Genomic DNA, 20444 nt, shown 5'->3' with positions numbered 1-20444 from the left:
CTGATGACCTAGGGGTGAAAGGCTCTGTATCCTATTTATCTGTCTCCTGAGCCATGGATAACACAAGTTGACAAGAACTGTAGTAGTGAGAGGAAGTAACTGCAGAATCTGCTCTAAACAGACACATTTGGCTTGAAAGAGCTACAGAGGGTTTAAAGTCTTAGCTGAGGAAGCACAAAGGAGAAGAGTGGTTTCTTTGCTGCTCTCCCAACCACCTAGCGGGGGCTATGCACTTACACAATTTGAGCTTGAATTTTAAGTCAGAGATCAGGTCATCACACATTTCATACAGCTCTGTTACCATGGCCTTAGTGTTTGGATTTTGATATGTTTCTTGGGAAGGCAGGCCCCAGCTGCTTCAAGGGGCTGTGGTCTAATTTGGAATAGTTAGAACTGGTGATTTTGCAAGTCTTTTTCCACAGTAAATATTACCAAAAAAACCCAAACCCATCATACAATGGAAATATATCAATAAATCCATCTGCTCAGGTTGTTGCTGAATCTTCTCAAATTTTCTGTGAGACTATACTGAAGAACGAGTATCGTGTTTCAGAGTGAGCTTTTTGCCCTGAAAGACTTGGATTTGTTTTTTGACACTGTTACAAGCTTTTTTCCAAACTGTGGGAAAGGCAGAGTTGATTAGTTATTTAGGTTACTAAAACTCACTGAGACAGTCATGCATCCTTTCTCTGCATAAACCTTCCAAGCATCCAAATAAACATTAATATTAAAGGATGCAAATAGGAAAAATTCATAATTTGTATAATTTGGTTCTACCCATGTTGGTATGGAAGATACCAGAAAAGATAAAATCTTGGTACTATGATTTTGTTTTTCTGCATTGTTTTGGAAGAGTGTCAGAATGAAGCACTGGATTTTACCAGCAGCAAATCAACACTTCCCAGAGGTACCATGTATCTGGCAAAAAACCCCATCAGAATATATATAATGAGGTTATTTGATACTGAAATGTCAGCTGCTTTCTTAGTCACCATTCTCAAGCATTATTAGTTTGAGAATTTCGCTTTCTAAAAAAAATTCCTAACACATCATTATTGACAAAAAGGGTATTCCACATATCATGTTTTTTTTTCCACACAGGAGCTCTTTAATCTGATTTTCAGAAATACTGAGGCTTTGGTTTACTTTACAGAAGTTTCAGAGATAGTAGTGCCCCTGTCTCAGTTCACGGTCATTTGGGCAACTGACAAAATTTGTATGCTGGGAAAGTTTAAAACTTAGGTTTAAAGTTGGTGAGGCAACTAGATTTAAAAACAAAATAAATACTTGTGGTAAAAGGATTTCAATTGCAATTTCAACCTTCAGGATCTCTCTGAATATGATTTTTCTGTAGCATTATTGAAAAATTCCAAGGAATTCCCTTAAATGTATTTGGTAGCAAAGGTTTAGATATTTACTCAGTGGAAATGTAGTAAGCAAGAATATACAGTATTTCCTTTAAGGAAATACTTAAGCCCTAAAATTGGAGAATATTAATAATTTTCTTTGTAAACTAGGTTTGTTTCCTTAATTAAAATAAAATGAGGATTTTGTCTCCTTTTTTTTCAGCAGGAAATTTTGGTATATAAGTGCATGTTTTTTTACTTAATAAGCTTGTGTGCAGATAAAGTATTCTCAGTAAAATTCAGTCTGAGTTCATCTTGCTCCTGATTTGTGTAATTTCTCTGCTGCTGTAGTTTAATTTGCTGGGGCTTTTTTAGTAAGTTATGGTATTTCTGTTTATTGCCTCCAAACAACACTCTGATGATAAAAATTGTAAAAGTTCTCTTTATTATTTAAAGCATAAAAGAATACTTCATGTACACTAAAATAATGGTAATTTTTTTTTTAACTTTGGGGCTTTTGTATGTTGATGTTTTATATTCTAGACAGACCTGACTGTTCTGTGCCTGGGGCATTTTGCAAAGAACAAGATGATGCAAAACACTAATATTAATTTTTGGGGGGTTGAAGGGAGGTGGTTGTTTCTTTATTGTGAGGTGTTCTTTTAGTTTACTTTTGTGTTGTGAGTTGGTTTTTTCTTTCCTGGTTCTTGCTGGTATTAAAGGTTCCATTTTTATCGTTTGGAGATTTTATTAAGATCCGTTGTACAATTTTTCTTGTTCTGATGTTGAAATGGATCAGTTCTGCACAGTCTTATTATATGACCCATATTGGTGTTTCAAACTTGTGTCTTCAGTTTGAAAAAAATTATGTATTTTTCACTGAGGAGCATATTGTCATAAGATCAGCTCAGAAGAACAGACACAAGAATGCTGTATTTATATTAAAAAATAACTTTGAAGATACTTCTTTAACTCATTTGTACTCAAATGGGCAGTCTTCACCTTATGTGATTGATAATACATGGTGGGAACTAATAATATTGTCAAAACCTTCATGTTGAGCTAAATCTATGGAAAGTTTTAAAATCTAAATATGTAAATACATCACTCTGGGAAATGATATGCAAAACTTTTTGATTTAAATCCTGACCTGCAGATGACCTTCAAATTAATAAGACTTCAGTGCTTTATCAGAGCAGATGTTAAAAGGGCAAGGTCCTGAGCTCCATATATGTGTAATTAGTAAGAGACTCTAGAATGGATTTAGAATGGATTATGTTAATTCTGATCTTAGAGCCAGCAGTCAAAAAGCCTTCCAGATGAACTAACAGTGTTCTGATAAGCTGATCTGTATAATTTAAATAAAAACCTTTTATAAGATTTTGACGCTATTATGGTTTTATTCCCCAGAAGTCTCACCATGTGGCACTCGTGGCCATTTTCTATTTAGAGAAACAAAACCCACACACATAAACCCCCCAGACCTTTTCTTATGTGCAACATTCCTTCCGCCTTATGTATATTTTATATAAACCAAGTATATAACAAACAAAAGCTCCTAATTTACACTTGAAACCTCCTTATTTGCAGTCTTCTGAAAGCAGCTCTGTTCTGCAATAAAAGAGAAGATTTTTCCCATCCTCCAGCTATGCTGAGTTGTTAACTTAGAAATGTCTTGATTAAGAAGATTCAAAACATTGTCTTAATTTCAGAATTGAATCTTGGTTCTACTGTTGGTAATTTGTTATTGCTTGTCTACTGAAGGAAACCAGAAGCTTAAATTACATTTTTTGAAAGTGTTTACTTACTATATGTACAAATTAATGTCTAGAAACTAGAGGACCACAAAGGACATGTCTAGGTTTTCTCATTTGAAGGGATTTCCCTCATATTCAGCTTTTTCCCTCAAAATAATTTGGTAATTTTTCCAAACAGATTATGTCAGACTTTAAGGAAGAAAAAGGAATTAAAATTATGGAATAAAAGTTGAAAATGGGTGAAGGATATTACTCCATATTTGTGAAAAAGAAAGGGTTGGAACTAGCAGCAAGTTAACTCCATCTGATCTGAGTGTTTCTGCTTTTCCCACTTAAGACCAAGGTAGAAGGTATTAGTTTACCTTATTCTGTTTTAATTGGACAAACTAAACTCATTTTCCCAACTCCCTCCAGGACTGAGTAGCTGGTAAGAATACTATGTAAAGGGAAATTATTGTCACATCTGCAATTGGCTGCTGTCCTACTCATGTTTAGCCTAGTTCCTGTGCCTCTCTTTAAACTGTGGTTGAGATCACAGATTTGTTGATAATGGTACTTTGTTAATTCAGTGTAGTTGTTTTCTGGGTGCGATAGACTGTATTTTGTCAAGAGTTAATAGGTTTGTGGTTTACAGCAAAATATGATAATCTGCTGGAAAAAAGCATTGGTCAGGATAGGTGTGTACATTTGTTTTCTGACTAAGGATGGTGTAAAGAGGGTGGGTGTAGATGTGTGCCTGTGTTCACATATAGCTGAAGATAGGAGATATCTGCAGGCATGCTTTTTCAAGATCCTTTTCATTGTTTGGCGCGTGTACTGCAGCGTTGGGTGATTGGCTGTTTGTGTTTCAGAAAAAAAACCCAAATCATAAAAAGCCCCTAATCAGTCCAGTCTAGAAGGGAAGATAATGGCTATGGCTTCAGTGTCTACATTCTGCAGGATGCAGACTGATAGTCCAGGATAGTTAGACTGATCAGAACAGTTAATACTATAGGAGCCAACTTACAGTTTTGACTTGGCTGAGTCACTCTGGTTTCTTTTCAAACAAAAGCATTATATGGATGACCTTTTTCAAAAAATAGAGAAAATTAATTAGATGCATATTGATTCCATGTGTGATTTTGGTATATATATATTTGATAAATTATTTTACCAAGTTTTTATAAGAAACTACATAATTTTATTTTAATATCTTTGTAGATATTATTCTGCTTTGAAAACAATGGAGCAGCTGGAAAATCTGTATCTTCCTAGAGTTAGCCAATACCGCTTTTGCCAGATAATGATGGAAAATCTTCCAAAGCTGCGTGAAGAAATAAAAGAAATATCCATGTCAGATCTGAAGGATTTCTTGGAGAGTATTCGAAAGCATTCTGACAGAATTGGGGAAACTGCCATGAAACAGGTAAGCCAGCCAAACAGAATTACTTCAATCCTGTTGTTTACTGAACATTTCATTTTCATTAGTCTCAAATTACATCCCAGTTCTGAGTAAAGGTGGAGAGCTGTGAAATATAAACATGTTGTGTGGTTTCTATCAGTGCCCTAGACAAGAAGTATTTTCCTCCCTGAGAAAGGAAGGAGAGATGCTTGCTGTGTATCTCAAGTTTCATGAAATTATGAAGTACTTTGAGTAGTCAACTCCTGGACAGTCTGTGTCTCAGTAGCTACTGCACCAAAACAAAGAGCAGCCTATCTGGCCAGCTGCCTGGATGAATTAGACAAAAGAAGTGTTGAGATAACTGCCTAGTTCTCTCTAAAGTGCTACTCATTCAGAGGACTGAGGTAAGAGCCAGAAGGAGACTGAGACAGCTGAAGGCCTTGCTCCATCACAAAATAGTCTGCCACTTGAGAGCACTACTGCTAGGCAAGCTTTAAAGCAGTTAATGCTTTTAAAATTTATTCAGACAGCAAATAAAGTTTTCATTTGACTTCTTGTTAACAGAATTCCGGTTGGCTTACCTTTTGTCATCTAAGGTTCTTGTAAAATGCAGCATTGATTGTTATAAATGAAACTTAATTGCAATGTTATGCTGTGCTGCCTTCAATAGTAAGGGCAAGATAGTGCCTTTGACTTCTGCAGCTGACTGCTCGCTTAGACTTCACTGAAGTCAGCAAAAAAGTATCTGGGAACTCAGATACCTGTACTTCATTTAAATATTGACTCTCTGCAATTTATGATCAGGAAAATTACAGATTGATTTTAAAACATTTTTCTGCCCTTAAAATGTTATTCTGGGGATTAGGGAAAAGTTATGCAGGATTCACTATTGAATTCATTTATCACTCCAGACTGATTAAAGACAAAATCACTGGTGTAGGCTGAGGGTATGCGTGCACCTTGCAGTTATACTGATGTGAATTCAATTGCACCACCTGTTTTTCATGTCCTAGCATATACTCATCAGTATGAAATTTGAATTGCATGCCTCTTAATTGATTCTATTCTTAAAATAGGCACAGCAGCAGAAAACGTTTAGTACTGCTCTTCAGAAGCAGAATAATGTGAACTATGGTCGGAATATGCATTTAGGTAGAAACAGGATTTTGGAATCCAAGAATGAAATCACATTGAAGCGAACATTTGAAGATGAGGATGAACATGAAGAAGAGGTAACTTTGTACTAAATCAGTTCATCTTATTTAAAGTGAATTTTGTAGGTTTATTGAACAAAACTCACTGTCTTTACACTTTCTTTATATGGTTAACATTACTTAGAAAAATGTCCAGAACACCTTCAAGGTGTACCAGTCCAGATCAGCATTTTAGGGTGAGAAATTAGTGCTAAAGTATTAGTTGCATTATGTTTGAGGACATTCCGTTGCACAGCATTTTGAGTTATTCTGGAATTCAGTTGCAACTTCTGTCTTACATTACCTGCCCACTGTTAGTGTTATGTGGCCCACTAGAATATTCTGGTGTTGCTAAATCCTGCATTTTGGTTTTGAGAACATCAGCTTGGGTAAGAAGTCTTTCATCTGTCAAATATTCAGTATTCTTAAATTGAATAAAACAGTGAGTATTTAGACCTCTAAATCTGATGTTCTGGAAACACAGAGAAAGGAGTGTGGTAATGTAACACAAATAAAATTTATGGCTGTAATGCAAAAGGAGGAGAGATTGGAGCAATTGTTTTATTGTTTTCCAATAGAAGGCATCAATTTTTGAGTCATTACGTAGACAAGTTCTGTTGGTTATATATCCCATTTTGCAGATTATATGCTTATATGTTTTATGTACTCTTCTTTTTCCTTTCCTTCTTCAGGTTTTAACTGCCCAAGATCTTGTAGACTTTTCTCCAGTCTACAGGTGTTTGCACATCTACTCTGTTTTGGTATGTGTTAAAGTGACCTTAAAAAGAGATTTAAATTTTTGAAGTGACGTATTCATTTTCACATTGTTCATACTCTTAATAGTTCCCAAACAGGCAAATGTGTATTGCTTCTAGTGTAAGTAGTTCTGGATGAACCAGCTGAGATGGATGTGGGTACTCAGGGCATGAGCTCATGTCTTCCTTTGTATGCATAATAAAGGACACTCCAGAACTCATTTATTACCTAGCTGTTTTTAAGTGTATATGTAAAATATGAATGTTTGCCTTGGTATCTACACTAAATTTACTGGAGACAGAAAACAACTTGGAGTGCTCCCTGATATCAAAAAGGGCTGTTGATGTAGACTTCTGTATTTCCTGTCAGCATAATTAATAAGCTGTGATAGCATAATCTAGAGTTGTGCATTAGCAACTTTGGGAGTCCTTCTCATTTACCTTGTGTTGAGTTTAGAGAACTTGATGATGGCAAAGAAGGGGAGTTGATACCAGATGGCTTTTCATTTCTATAATAAGGATCTTGCAGCAAGTGTTATGTTCTTAATGAATTCTGTCTCTGCTACAAAATTGTAGAAAATATTCTAATTTCACCCAGGACAGAAATTTTCTACTCTGATGCTTCATATTGAAGAAGAAAGCATAGCTTTTATATACCTCAGAATATTGCACAGCTTGTGATTCCAACCTAGTCATAGCAAGATACATACCAAACATAGACTGTATTTATGGACCAGTAACCATTCTTTAGACTAGAAACTTATGAGAAATATGCATAAAGATCTTTTTTTAACCTGTGTATTATGTGAGATGCTGTATATATTAATTCTGGTGAAGATACCGCTGCCCCTTTTGCGTGTAATGTTACCTTTTCAAAAAACACTGTATCAATGTAAAACAAGTGTCTCTATGGTGTGAAATAGGATTTGATATGTTAGAAATATTCCTAAAATTTATAACAAGACATGAAATGATTTATTGTTTCTGTTGATAGAAACTGTAATCAGTAATTAATGTAAACATTTAATTTTGGAAGCTGGGCAAAACAAATGCACTGCTTTTTTACATTTTATCTTGCCTAGGCTTTGCTGATTCAGTGAGTGAATCATCAGGGTTGTTGGTGTATTCTGCTGATTGCTTCAGCACATCTGGCTCAAACAGTTGTTATGCCTGAATTGTTAATTGTGACTGCATAGTATAGTGTGGTCTATAAATAATCATAAGATATTTTACATCTCCACTTGTGGTGTGGATTTGAGAAGAACAGCTAGTCCTTTTCACTTGTGAAGCTTTTGTCAGGACTGGCTAGAGATTTGATGCTGGAAGTAGAAATCAACAATCTGAAAACTGCACTGAATGTTTGGGCTGGAGGTGAATGGTTGGTATGTGTGATCATTATGTATTTGTATGAATTGGAGCATACTGTGTAAAGTTCTGCTGCAGCAGACAGTGTTAGTAAATTTGCATCTTGGTTTCAAGTGGATTGTTTTTTGTTTTTAAGCAAAGACTCTCTTTTAGGCTTTCTTAGGTTAGCAGTATTTCTAAATATGCCAAAATATTTATTATTAACTAAATATTCATTATGAGCTAAATTTATATCTTATAAAGCTTAGGTAAGTAATGCTGGATCAGTAGGATAAAATGTCTGTAATAATTTGATTTGGAGACTTTTTGGAAGATCAAGTAATGGAATTCTAAATAGCAGTGGCCTAATCATAGGCTCATAAAGCAGAAACAAACCTTAAAAATGCTGAGCTGCTTTGTTCTGCTTACACACAAATTGCATGTGGTTTGGTAGGTAGATGAGTCAATGTAGCACTGATTTCAAATGGACTGATGGTTTCTATTAAATAGTCATCTTAATGAGATGAGTAGGAAGTCACGTGAATTCCTCATAATCTTTAGGCACAGAATGTATTGTATTTTTGAGGATTGTGATAGGAAAAAAAATCTAAATCCAGACCTGTTATAAATCCAAAGAGAATAAGGAAATATTCAGTAAATCTCATGTGTGTCTTTCCTCAGGTAAAGCTAATGCAGTTAAGTGTTCAGATGCGTCATATATTTACAGAAGTATTTTTGTAACAACTTTATAATGCAGTTACTTTCTTGAATAACTTAGAGAAATGTTTTAGGAGACAATGAGTTTCAATTATACAGTAATAGGCAATATGCCTTGTCTATGAATATTAATATACTCTGAAAGTTGTAGTTTAAAAATGGACATACTGTTTAAATGCATGGTGTTACTTGGCAAAATCTAGGCAAGTAACAAAATTCCTATTTACAGTACAGGCTGTAAGCTTCTCTACAGAAATAGGTAATTTCTGTGTATTTCATGCGTGCAAAACTTTGCTGGTGTCAGCTGGAGGTTTACATGTGGAATAAATGCAAAATATGTGCTTAGTTTAAGAGAATTCTACCTTTAAATTAAGAAGGGCCTTTTTCCCACTGAGACAATATTCTTTTTTTGACTATTTATGTCTTTTTTAGGGTGATGGAGAAATATTTGAAAATTACTACAGAAAACAAAGGAGGAAACAAGCAAGATTAGTTCTGCAACCACAGTCAAGCATGGTAATCAGTACTTTCAGTTTTACATTGATTTGAGTTGAAGCTAATGCCTAGTGGTATTTTTGTTCCTGAACTTGTTTTCTTTTTCATTGAAAGCATGAAACAGTAGAAGGCTATAGAAGATACTTCAGTCAAATTGTGGGGTAAGTTTTCTAAATGAAAATTTGTTTCAGTTTTACTGTGTTGATTCTTAATTCAACCTGTGTTCTCCTATTGTCCAAGAACTTTCTTCTGCAATATTCAGTTTCTGCACAAATCATGTGAGTGGTTATTGCAGGATCTGAGCAGGAAAGAGCATCCAGATCCTACTGTGCCCTACAAGGGCCCTCCAGCAGCCTGGGCTCCAGATGGCATGAAACAAACTTCACATTTTTACTTCATTCTTGGTGGAGCACAACACCAAACCTACCAAAGTGCTGCTGCTCCAGTGGGGAGGGTTTTGGCTATCCTTGGGTGTGAAGAGTAGTATTTGCTCTAATATTAGAAACAACTTAATAATTTAAGGATTATTTTGTTCTAGCTTCTTTGTAGTAGAAGACCACATTTTACATGTAACCCAAGGATTGGTAACCAGGACATACACTGATGAACTCTGGAACATGGCCCTTTCCAAGATCATTGCTGTTCTTAGAACACATTCAGTAAGTGAGAAGCCTTATCAGTATTGCAGTTTAAATCCTCTTATTTCAGAGCTCTGTATGTTTAAAGCTGGGATAGCAACAAAGTGAAAAATTACACCTCATGTTTTCTTTTTCTTGTGATTAAAAATTGCTCAGATTTGGGAGGGAGCCTGCCAAGCTTTTGTTTTTCCCAACAGTATCAGGCTGTGATCCGCAGCCATGGGCTATTTGCATAATCCTCCACTGATTTACAACTCACTGGGTCTTCCAAACCTTCTCTTAGTCCAGCAGTTTAGAATATGCAGAGTTAATCTGCTGTTATTATTGCAATCCTTCCTCATTAGTCTCAACTGACCTCTTCATTAGATCAGATTGAATAGTTCAGCACTGAAAGCACCACCAGGAAATAGTTCCTAATTATCATTCCAAATGCTGTGTTTCCAAAATAAACTCCACCAGCAAAACCCTTGCAGCTCTCTCTTCAATGCTATAGTCGTGTTATGTTTGTATTGAAGTAAAGGTATTAGAAAAATTCTGTATCACTTGGGTATTTCAGTGCATTCAAGTGTGACTCCTAAAGTTATATTCCTACCTTAGCTGCAATGATCCTGGGTGCTATTTCTTATTCCTCTGTGAAAAACCAGTGGAATACACATTGTTCACTCAGACTGACTGATAATAAATTGCTTCAGAGTTTACTATTGGAGTAACTTTTACTGTCAGAAAAAATACAAGAACTTTATCTTTCCCTTTTGAATGTTTGCTAGCAGCATTTCCTTTATGCAGTGTTGTTTTTTGTTTTTATTAAAATTGATCTTTAATTCAAGAAGTATTTTATATTTCATATATCCTGGGGAAAATGGGGGAAAAGTTGAGATTGCAACCATAGTTGTCATAGCATTAGTGGTACATGAGATACTTTTTTACTTCTTTTGAGAGGATTATTGAGATGCGTTTATCCAGCATTTTTTAAAGCTAAATACTTTGCTAGTTAATTGTCTACATGTGGATTTATACACCTATATAAGAATATGATAATTTAAAGGTTGAAAGTAATGTGACCTCTAAAGAACTCTTGGAAGTCTTGTCGTGTTCTTGGTCACTATTTCTCCTCTGTGTGCATAACTCTCATCAAACCCAATTCAGTCATAATCTCTGTAACATCATCCTACTGAAGAGTAATGTTTAGATAAATAAACCATATCCTTCCTTTTAATAAAGTATGCTAAGAGCAAAACTTCAAGAAAGGTGAAACAGGTGTATATTGTCTTCAACCAATACTGTATTCTCCTGCAGCTTTAAATTATTTTAATATAATTTTTTTTAACTTTTTCCAGTATTTCAAATAGTGAAGCTGAGGTGAAAGCCTTAGTTGGTATGACTCTACTGCTCTAAAAATCAAGTTTCAGTCATGTTGTAAATAACTTAATGTCTTGACCTTTTCATCATCCAATTTAAATTTAATGTAGCTGGACTAAGTAAAGACAAACAAGTCTAAATTGGTTTTCACTAAGGCTGGAGAGTTTAATCTGTGATCCTATTATTTGAAAATGTATGTTCCATATTTTGAATCCTTTTAACAAAACCAGAATTTCTCACTTTCAGTCATATTGCAGTGATCCTGACCTTGTTCTGGAACTGAAGAATCTCATTGTAGTATTTGCTGATACTTTGCAGGTACATACTGTATTATTAATTTACCTGAAATTCTTGTATTTAGATTTTAACTTGAGGAGAGTGCAATATTTGTGTTTTCATGAATCATACATACAAATCAAACCCAAAATTGCACGGTAATATTAAAAAAATTATTTCTTGCCTTAGGTCCTCATTTTCAGTATTTTGAACTGAACATATGTGTTCTGGGCTATCCAGCAAGCATCAGTTATTCATATCTGTGCAAAATTAGTGCTAGTTTTGTAATTTATGTACACTCTTGCCTTTCAAAAATGCTTTACTTCTCATCATAAAAAAGAATAGCATTCCTGTTGTCATTAACTCTTTAGCTGAAAGACTTTCATTGGAAAGTATTCTTGCCATTTTTAACAAACAAGGAGAAATGGGGCAAATTTTCCAATGCATAGGAAAAACACTTTTGTAAAATTTTAATAAATCAACATGTAGTACTGTGCTAAAAGTACTGTAGTTTGTGTTATAGAGGTGATAAGATTGAAACTTAGTCTTACCTCAGACTTCTGAAGTGCTGTGATAGGATTTGAGTGTATTGGTTCTTGAATTTTCATTTTCATCCTTTAGGGCTATGGTTTTCCTGTGAACAGACTATTTGATCTTTTATTTGAAATTAGAGACCAATACAATGAAACACTTCTTAAAAAGTGGTCTGGATTGTTCAGGTTAGTATATCAAAATAGTTGTGCCTTTTGTATTGCATCTATTGTTTTTGTTTGAGCTCAAGTTTTTATGATGTAATTCAGAAAGAATTTATGAACTCAGGTGTTGTGTATGAATTGCAGGTTGGTTAGGACAAAGATACTCATCACATGTGACTACTAATTAGAAGAAGAGACATCAAGTACTGCTTCCATAGTTAATGGAGAGAGGGAAGGTCTCCAAAGGGACATTATTGGAGAAACAAGCAGGAGAGAGACATCTGTTTCTCTTCTTTAGCAACCTGATAATTCCAGGTTATTGCAGTAGGGCTTTAGTTTCCTAATTTAAGTTGTCTTAATATCTACTGTTGGCTGGTATGCATATCTGCCTGACAAACTACTGACATTGCCACTATGTCTTCATGTTCTGTTAATGAAGGATGTTTTCCACCAATTCCTTGGGATCATTTGATTGGAAAAAATCTAAACCCAGGAATACATCAGCCTGAGACTGGACTCCAAAGCCTACTTGCAGATAGGGTGTGATGTCTCAGTGTGCAGAAATTGTTTGCTATAAAATGTTTTATTACAGAAAACCTTACTTTTAAATTGACCACTTAAGCTTCTCCAGTTCCCTGTGCTTCTGTTATAGACATTTGACTAGTACAGAAGTGCAGAGGGTGCCCAAACAATGCCATGGCCACATCCTGCTTGAAGTTCTCTCAGTCATCTCTGTTGACCATATGTGTCTCACTCTGGTGCCAGAGTGAGACACTCTGAATATTGGCTTTAGTGTAGGAGAAGTGCAGGTTTCCTTAATCAATAGGTATGTTATGGTTTATTCTGGAGTGGATTAGTTGCTCTAAGGTTTCTTTGCTGTATTAAACACATATGAAAACACTTTTGGGTATTTTTTTCCTCTGTGATTAGACATATTAGAGTTAAGGTATGTTAGACATAAAGAGTTAAGATATATGAAGTATTTCCAAAGTAATCAGAAATACTTGGGTTGTGTAAAGTTCTTAAAACTTTTTGAAGATGCAGACCTAAGTGTGGTGGTAAAATGTATATTTATTTACACATTTTAACACTAAAAAATACTATAAATTACATGTCCAAATTTTTGTCACTTCACTTACTCACCAGGGATATTTTTGAAGCAGACAACTACAGCCCTATCCCTGTAGCAAATGAAGAGGAGTACAGAATTGTTATAAGCAAATTTCCTTTTCAAGATCCAGAACTTGATAAGGTAAGGGAAACTTTTATGTTATTAAAGTTTGTGGAAATGCAGTTGAAGACACTGGGGACAGTAATGATTTCTATAATTAAAAACCAATTAAAATTTGAAAAGCTAGGTCGATTAAGAGGCTTAATCACCTCCTCTGTGTGTAATTATCTAGTCATAAGTAAATATGAAAATGAAAGTTTGAGTCATTTGCTCAGATGTTTGAGTGAATAATGAAACCCATTATTTTGTAAACAAATTAATAATAGAGTTTAATTGATAAAGTCCTTATGTAATTATAATGCAATCTGTCTTTAGCTAAATTTTGTTGCAACTCGTGTTTAATTACTCAGTATATGCTGTTGTATTGAAAAAATACATATCAAATAGAGATTGTTTAGAGACAATGATTTCTGTATTTCACTTTTAGTTTAAATATTTGTGTTTGAGCATGTGGGGCAAAATAAACATGAAGTTACTGTGAATAATTCTGCTGTAATAGCACTGCAGTAGGATGTCCTTTTGTAGCCTCGGCCATTCTTTCAGTACAGATTGTGTAGAAATGACCTTCACAGAAAGGTGATTAACCTGTTCTGCTAATCAAGTATGATTTTAGAAATACCAGTGAAGAAACAAAAGGCTCATGATGGAGTCTGTAGAGGGGCACTAAGTCTAAGAACCACATGAGAGTGGGAGTACCTGCTGTAGGGGGAAGCTGTTTTATACAAGATCCATTGCTACAGATACCTGCAAAAGTGAAAAGCTATTTTAATTCTGTGGTTCAGCAGGGATTTGCCGGCAATTGTAACAGCTGCATGTCATTAACACAGTGTTGCAATGAAGATGAAAAATTAAAGGAGGTTTTTATGCTGATTTTTGAATGAGATTGCAGAGTGCTTTCTGGATGCATTCCTCATTCAAATTAAATTACTTAGCCATTATTATACTAAAAAAAGTTAAATAGAATGGAAATCTCTTATAGTATTGGAAATATACTATACCCTGGATACTATTCAGCATGGCATATTTTGCTAAGAAACTGCATACATTTTTATTTTCTACTAAATAGTTTTATCTGCTATACATATATGTATGATTACTACAAAGCTTTGGCTGTTGTTGATGTATGCTTTTTTCCTAAAGAGAAATTGAATTATTCATGGATGATACCAGTTATTGATTATTTTTCTCATGTATTAGTCATAAACAGAAAATAATTTTTTTGTAAATGACAAACATTATGTGTTCAGTGCAGAAATACCTATTTAGTCCATGTAGATTTAATATAATTTATTAACTTTTGTTCTCCCAAATACAGTATCAGCTTAAAATTGAAGTAAGAAGCGTGATTTTATTATTATAAACATACTGCTATTTCCTATATGTTAATCCAAATTCCTGAAAATGATTCAAACTGCCTTGGTTTTGTGAACCTTAAAAAATAGTCTAGGCATTCTCAAGGTACATGGAGAAGTGTTGAACTTCTCAAACTTTTTTTCACTGTTTTGTTTGGGGAAAAAAAAGTTCGTATTTTTGAACCTCTTATTCAGATTAAAAGCAGTTTGAGACCTGTTTTTTAATGTGTGTTTGTAAATTGCTTTCTGCCAGGTCATCTTGAATTACATAAAAATCTCCAAACTTTATTGTAATTTAAGTAAGTGATAAAATTCTATTCTGCTTATAGCTCTTTAAACAGATGTAGAAGTCATGTCAACATGTGCAGCTTTGTATTTGATGGAAATCAGAAAACGTTTAAATAGATTAAAATGTTGATAATGTTAAGTGGCTTTCTAGTTATTGTGTTTAGTACCAATTTCTTGTTGGAATCAGTATGATCTCTTATTTCCTCAGCAATCCTTTCCAAAGAAGCTTCCAATGTCTCAGTCAGTGCCTCAAATTTACATGCAGGTGAAGGAATTTATTTATGCAAGCCTTAAATTTTCAGAGTCACTTCACCGCAGGTAAGCTTGAACTGTCAGGAGTGTGGCTATAAAGTAGCTTGTAACTTTCAGGTGACCTAAAAATACATATACTAAAATGAAGATACACTTTCTTGTGTGCTTGCTTGCTGTGCTTGTTTCATAATTTACATATGTAATTCTTCATGTATATTTAATCTATGATTCCCAATGCTGTAGCATGTATTTATCCATATGTGGATATGTATATACTGTATAATATGTGCATCAGTGGGTGTAGCTTGATGGAGTAAACAGTTTAAAACACTGCTGGGGTTCTTTAAACAGTATTGACCAGTTTGAATAATCTAGAGAATTTATTTATTTATTTAATAAAACATGTAAAGATTGAAAAGAATACTTTGATACTGACCATTTCAGAAGTAATTGTTTAGCATCCCTGATTACTTCCTAATGTTTTTTTACTCAGTGCTTTGAGTTTCCTTACCAATGATTTCTCCTGCAACAAAACGTGTTGTCTGCATTTTCATTCCCTCTCCTATCCCACCATTTTCTGATGGAAAACATCACAATTCACCCATTTCCTTCCCTCTTCTGGCCTTCAAAAGCTTAGTTTTAATTGGATAAAATTTCAGGGATCTGAAATCTGGAAGGTATTTGTGGCCTTGTCGCCACTTCTGCACTGTTAAAGATGTAAATTATTCCCTTTCACACATTCTTAATTGCTACTGTTTATAATTTACACGTACTAATGAGCACATGTTGACCTCCTTAGTAACTCGTTACAACCCACAAATTACTCTTTACTAACATCTGTGTCAATAAACATGTCCAAAATCTAAAAACAGATTTTGTTTCAGTGTTGAAATGCAGTTAATGGATAATTTGGTAGGTGAAAGAGGTTTTCTACCTGCTAGACCACAGAAAACTTGGAGCAATCAGAATTTAAATGCACATAGAAAATTCTTAGCATTGAAAGTTCTCCTGAGAGGAAGAAATGAAAATTATTAAATGTTGCTGTTGAAGTATTGCTAAGTACAGCATAATTATAAAAATAAACTTTTTTTTCCAGTTCAACAGAAATAGACGATATGCTCAGAAAATCTACAAATTTGCTGCTTACCAGAACTCTAAGTAGTTGTTTACAGAACCTAATTAAAAAGCCTCATATAGGTTTAACAGAGGTAAGTTTTGAAACACATATTCAGAACTATGGGTTTTAAATCAATCCATACTAAAGCTGTTTTTGTAAATGTAGATACACAGATATTGATACCACAGTATGAGCAAATCAAGTAGTGTTTGTTTAACAATTAAAAATGAAAATAAGTATCAAAAGCATCAATATCTATTATATACATAAGAACCAGTGTTGGGTCTAGCTTGGACCAGGGATGCCTTTTGAGAGACATGACAATGAAAGAGTTTTGTGGTTTTTATGATAAACAGAGAGTTGCAGGAAATAAGCCAAAAATATTTACACTTTTGTTTACATGCAGAGCATCATTTTTGTGTTCTGTTTAGCAGTTAGTACCACTAATGTTGAGTTTCTTTCTATAAAAAATAAAGTGGAATGAGATAGAAGATGTTCTTGAATGCATCATTTTGCAGACAGTGTTGTGACTTTTTAAGAGCAGTAAATTTTAAGAACTCAAATGGCACAAATTAGTGATTTTATTTCAGTAGTATATTTTCCTTTATTTTCCTTTTTTAATTCTAAACTCTCACTTGGATTTATTTCACTAGGTAGGTGTCTCAAATCTTTGTTTTTGAAGTGTATAATGTATTTAAGCTACATTATTACTCCTTAGTGGTATATTTGAAAGCAAACTTGAAAACTAACAGGAAATAGGTGGTAACCTGAAATACTGGAATGAATTTCTAATAGCATTATTCCTGGAAGAAGTAACCATCTTCAAAATTAAATGACAATAGGTGATATAAAAAGATTTTTACAATAATGTTTTGTCTCTTGCAGCTTGTTCAAATCATCATAAACACGACACACTTGGAGCAAGCCTGTAAATACCTTGAGGATTTTATATCTAACATTACAAATATTTCACAATTGACTGTTCACACTGCAAGACTTTATGGACTTTCTACATTTAAGGTACTGTATATCTCATCCATTATATCACTATGTCTGAAAAGTTATGTAAATGAAGGATTTTAAAACAAGAAGGATCAAAGCAAAGCTTCTTGTCTTCTCATCGTTAGCTCTAAAATAATTCTGAACTCTTAAGCATTCAGTTGTAACACTGAGTAGATAAACAGTGAATTTTTATGTTATTAGTATGATCTGGAATATGTCAGTGTGAGAAACCTCAATATTATCTTTCAAGTGCATTTTTTATTAAATTGTGAAATGGCAGTCAAAGCTTAACTTCACCAGAAGCTATTACTAGATTAAGCTCCAGTTTGCGTAACTTCTCCCTTTTTCTGAATGGAATCAAGCAAAACAGCTACCTTAATCTGAAATGTTTGTGTCTGTTTTTTATTCTACAACAGAATTATTTTGTGATGTATTTTGAAAGGGTGTAAGTATTAGTATAAAAGAAGTGTTAGCAACTAGCACTCAAACTAAATTTATTCCAGGATATTTTTGGAATTTAAACCACAAAACAAAAGTAAAAGTCATCAGGGATTCTACAGCATCTGCAACTTGAACTTTAGGTATTTGGCGTTTTTTTCCATGCTGAAACTGAAACAAAGGAGAATGATTTCTTGTATGTATGAGATAAAGAGAATTAATCCTGTTGAGAGAGTTCTGTTTTCTGCAATTTATTTTATCTCTTGATGCAATATGTAGCCTATCCTACTGTAATATTCCCTCTGGCATAAATGTTAAAAGGTGGGTGAGGTGGCGTAATTGCAAGACACTTCATATTTCCACTTGATAGCTAACAATTCTGCCATTAGCTGTTGCTTGTGTTGCTAAGGATTAGTGCATAAGGCAGGACAGAAATGTTGTGGCCTAGCAATTGTAGTTGGTTACCATTGCCCTCCCAGCAGTTTTACTGATTTTGGTCTAGGGTGCCTATTTTGCTTGTTGTGTACCAGTAGTGCACATGTGTCTTGGAATTTGTGTATCTATAGCTATTTTCCTCTAAGGGCAATTCATTACCTTTTTACCAATCAAACATGCATTCAAAAACACTTAATACAGCCATAGTCTTTGATTTCAGTAAAAGGTGAGATATTCTTTATCCCTGAAATACGCTAATAAGTGCATTTGCAAGTTGCATTATATTTTTTGTAGATTGCTTGTGCTGTTTAGCAGTTATGTTTAACACTCCTACAAACTAAGTTCTTTGGAGGGATTCAATACTGTCTGTTCTAAGTGAGTTTGCATTTCGGAAAAATACGGGATAAATGCTGACAAACAGAAGGGCTTTTTGTGTGTGTGGCTTCTCTCCTGTCTACTTGGAGCACAACTTGTTAGCACAACGTTCTCCAATTATAGTGGAAAATTCTTTTCTTGTTAATCCCTCTTTTTTTCCCTTTCTATTGTAATGAAAAACTGCTCACAGTTCCCCAACTGGGCCCTTACAGAGTTTGGTATGTTCTAGTGTTATTAAATTCATCTCCTAGTGGCAAATTGTGTCACCTCCATTCTTTCAGAGTGGTCCAAAATCTCCTTTTATTAGCAGCATTGGTCACGTTTACATTCCATGAGATGAGCTTTTACATCTACACAGTATTTTTTCAATGCAAGACAAAACCAGAAGGACTAGTCTTGCCATTGCCAGAAAATAATTTTAATTGTCAAAGGTAATACAACCACTCCATGAATGACTTAGATTAAAAACAAAAAAAAATCCAAACCTAAAGAAAAAAATTGAAGACATTTTTCTCTGAGCCTAGGCAGACATATTTGCAAGTCCCATCATTATAAATTGTTGCAACTGAGGTTTCATTGTTAATTAGAAACTTTATATGTAGACTTGACTTTAATTGAAACTTTCTTAGTCATTGCCATCTACAAAATTGTGCATATCCACATACTCCTTTGACATGATGACAGGTTGCCAGATTCTTGCATGTTGGATTTGGAGAGCTGTTCAGTGGAGCCTTTCTCAAGTTGGTTTGAGAGTAAAAATGCTATTTTTAGGGAATCATACTTTGATATTTATTTATGGCAGGACCACATACTTTCTTGCTTACTCCTAGAGTGCCTCTCGGCCTAGGGCCTGATTGAAGACTAAATTTGGCACACTCAGTGTGAGGACACCTTTAAGCACAGATAAATGTGAATATTTTTATTTTTTCTTTTTGCATTTCTTATTTATGCTTTTCTCAAATGCCATGTTTTTTGGATTGCTTTCTTCTAGAGGAAAGTAGTGATGGGAGTTTCATCTGCTTTGTTATTACTTCAGTGTATTCAGGCTATTTTTACCCTCTAAAAAGCTTGAACAACTGATCCATTTGGTTTAAATCAGATGTCTTACTTGAATTATTTCTTCATATCAGTTAAGAAAATTTTATGTCAAGCCCAAATTAGAAGGATCTCAATATCTTCAAACTCCAGGCTGGCAAAAGCTCAACTTTCCAGCAGCACACACACCTGCTTCTAGATCCCACTGGATCTCTGAGGATGTCCCTTGTACAAACGAGGCAGAGACAGCATGGTAAACTCAGGTCACAGTAAATGCAGGACTTTGCTGTTCCAAAAGGTAGAATCCAGAGTGTGGCAGAACAAAAGTAGGAGCAAGTAGGGGAGTGCTCTGCATCACGGTATGTGATGATCTGGATATTTAAAGGAAGATGAAAAATTATGAGTATTCTTCATATGTGCAGCTTTAAGACAGTAATTGCATAAAAATCATGATTGCTTGACCTCTGTTGATAAAAGACAAAATTATTAGGTTCTTTTATTATTTTCTCTTTAAAAGAAAAATCAACTTTGTGTCAGGGTTAATAAATTTGTAAGGCAGAATTAAAGGTGGTTTTTAAAGTACATTAAAGTACCAAATTCAATAAAATATTTTTTAATCTAAGAAAAACACAAGACTTGAGTTTTTTTGATGGATATAATTTTATCTGCATTTAATAATATTTTATAATTCTGACAAGAATTGCACTCTTTTTTTTCAGGATGCAAGGCATGCTGCAGAAGGAGAAATATATACAAAACTTAACCAAAAAATAGATGAATTTATTCAGATTGCTGATTATGATTGGACAATGTCTGAGTCAGATGGAAGAGCCAGTGGATACTTAATGGACCTAATCAACTTTTTAAGAAGCACGTTTCAAGTTTTTACTCATTTACCTGTAAGTGTTCAAAATTAAGTTTAATTTCAAACTGTTTGATCATAATTTTATTTTAAAACAGTAA

At 34.2% G+C, this 20444-nt stretch overlaps 1 protein-coding gene across 8 annotated transcripts in view; it reads left to right on the top strand.

Annotated features, from left to right (window-relative positions):
* Positions 1-20444, top strand: part of EXOC6 (exocyst complex component 6) — an 87218-nt gene that overhangs the window by 25983 nt on the left and 40791 nt on the right. For all 8 annotated transcript variants that reach the window (XM_064430888.1, XM_064430887.1, XM_064430886.1 and 5 more), the window contains exons 6-18: positions 4304-4508; positions 5561-5716; positions 6370-6438; positions 8926-9009; positions 9103-9149; positions 9527-9647; positions 11232-11303; positions 11883-11980; positions 13103-13208; positions 15036-15145; positions 16176-16287; positions 17082-17216; positions 20201-20380. In XM_064430888.1, coding sequence (XP_064286958.1) covers positions 4304-4508; positions 5561-5716; positions 6370-6438; positions 8926-9009; positions 9103-9149; positions 9527-9647; positions 11232-11303; positions 11883-11980; positions 13103-13208; positions 15036-15145; positions 16176-16287; positions 17082-17216; positions 20201-20380 — 1495 coding nt within the window. The remainder of the gene's footprint in view (positions 1-4303; positions 4509-5560; positions 5717-6369; positions 6439-8925; positions 9010-9102; positions 9150-9526; positions 9648-11231; positions 11304-11882; positions 11981-13102; positions 13209-15035; positions 15146-16175; positions 16288-17081; positions 17217-20200; positions 20381-20444) is intronic.

The sequence above is a fragment of the Passer domesticus genome, chromosome 8, assembly GCF_036417665.1.
Source record: "Passer domesticus isolate bPasDom1 chromosome 8, bPasDom1.hap1, whole genome shotgun sequence".
Classification (NCBI taxonomy): Eukaryota; Metazoa; Chordata; class Aves; order Passeriformes; family Passeridae; genus Passer; species Passer domesticus.
The sequence above is the reverse complement of the archived record's forward strand: the minus strand, read 5'-3'. Positions and strand labels throughout refer to the sequence as shown.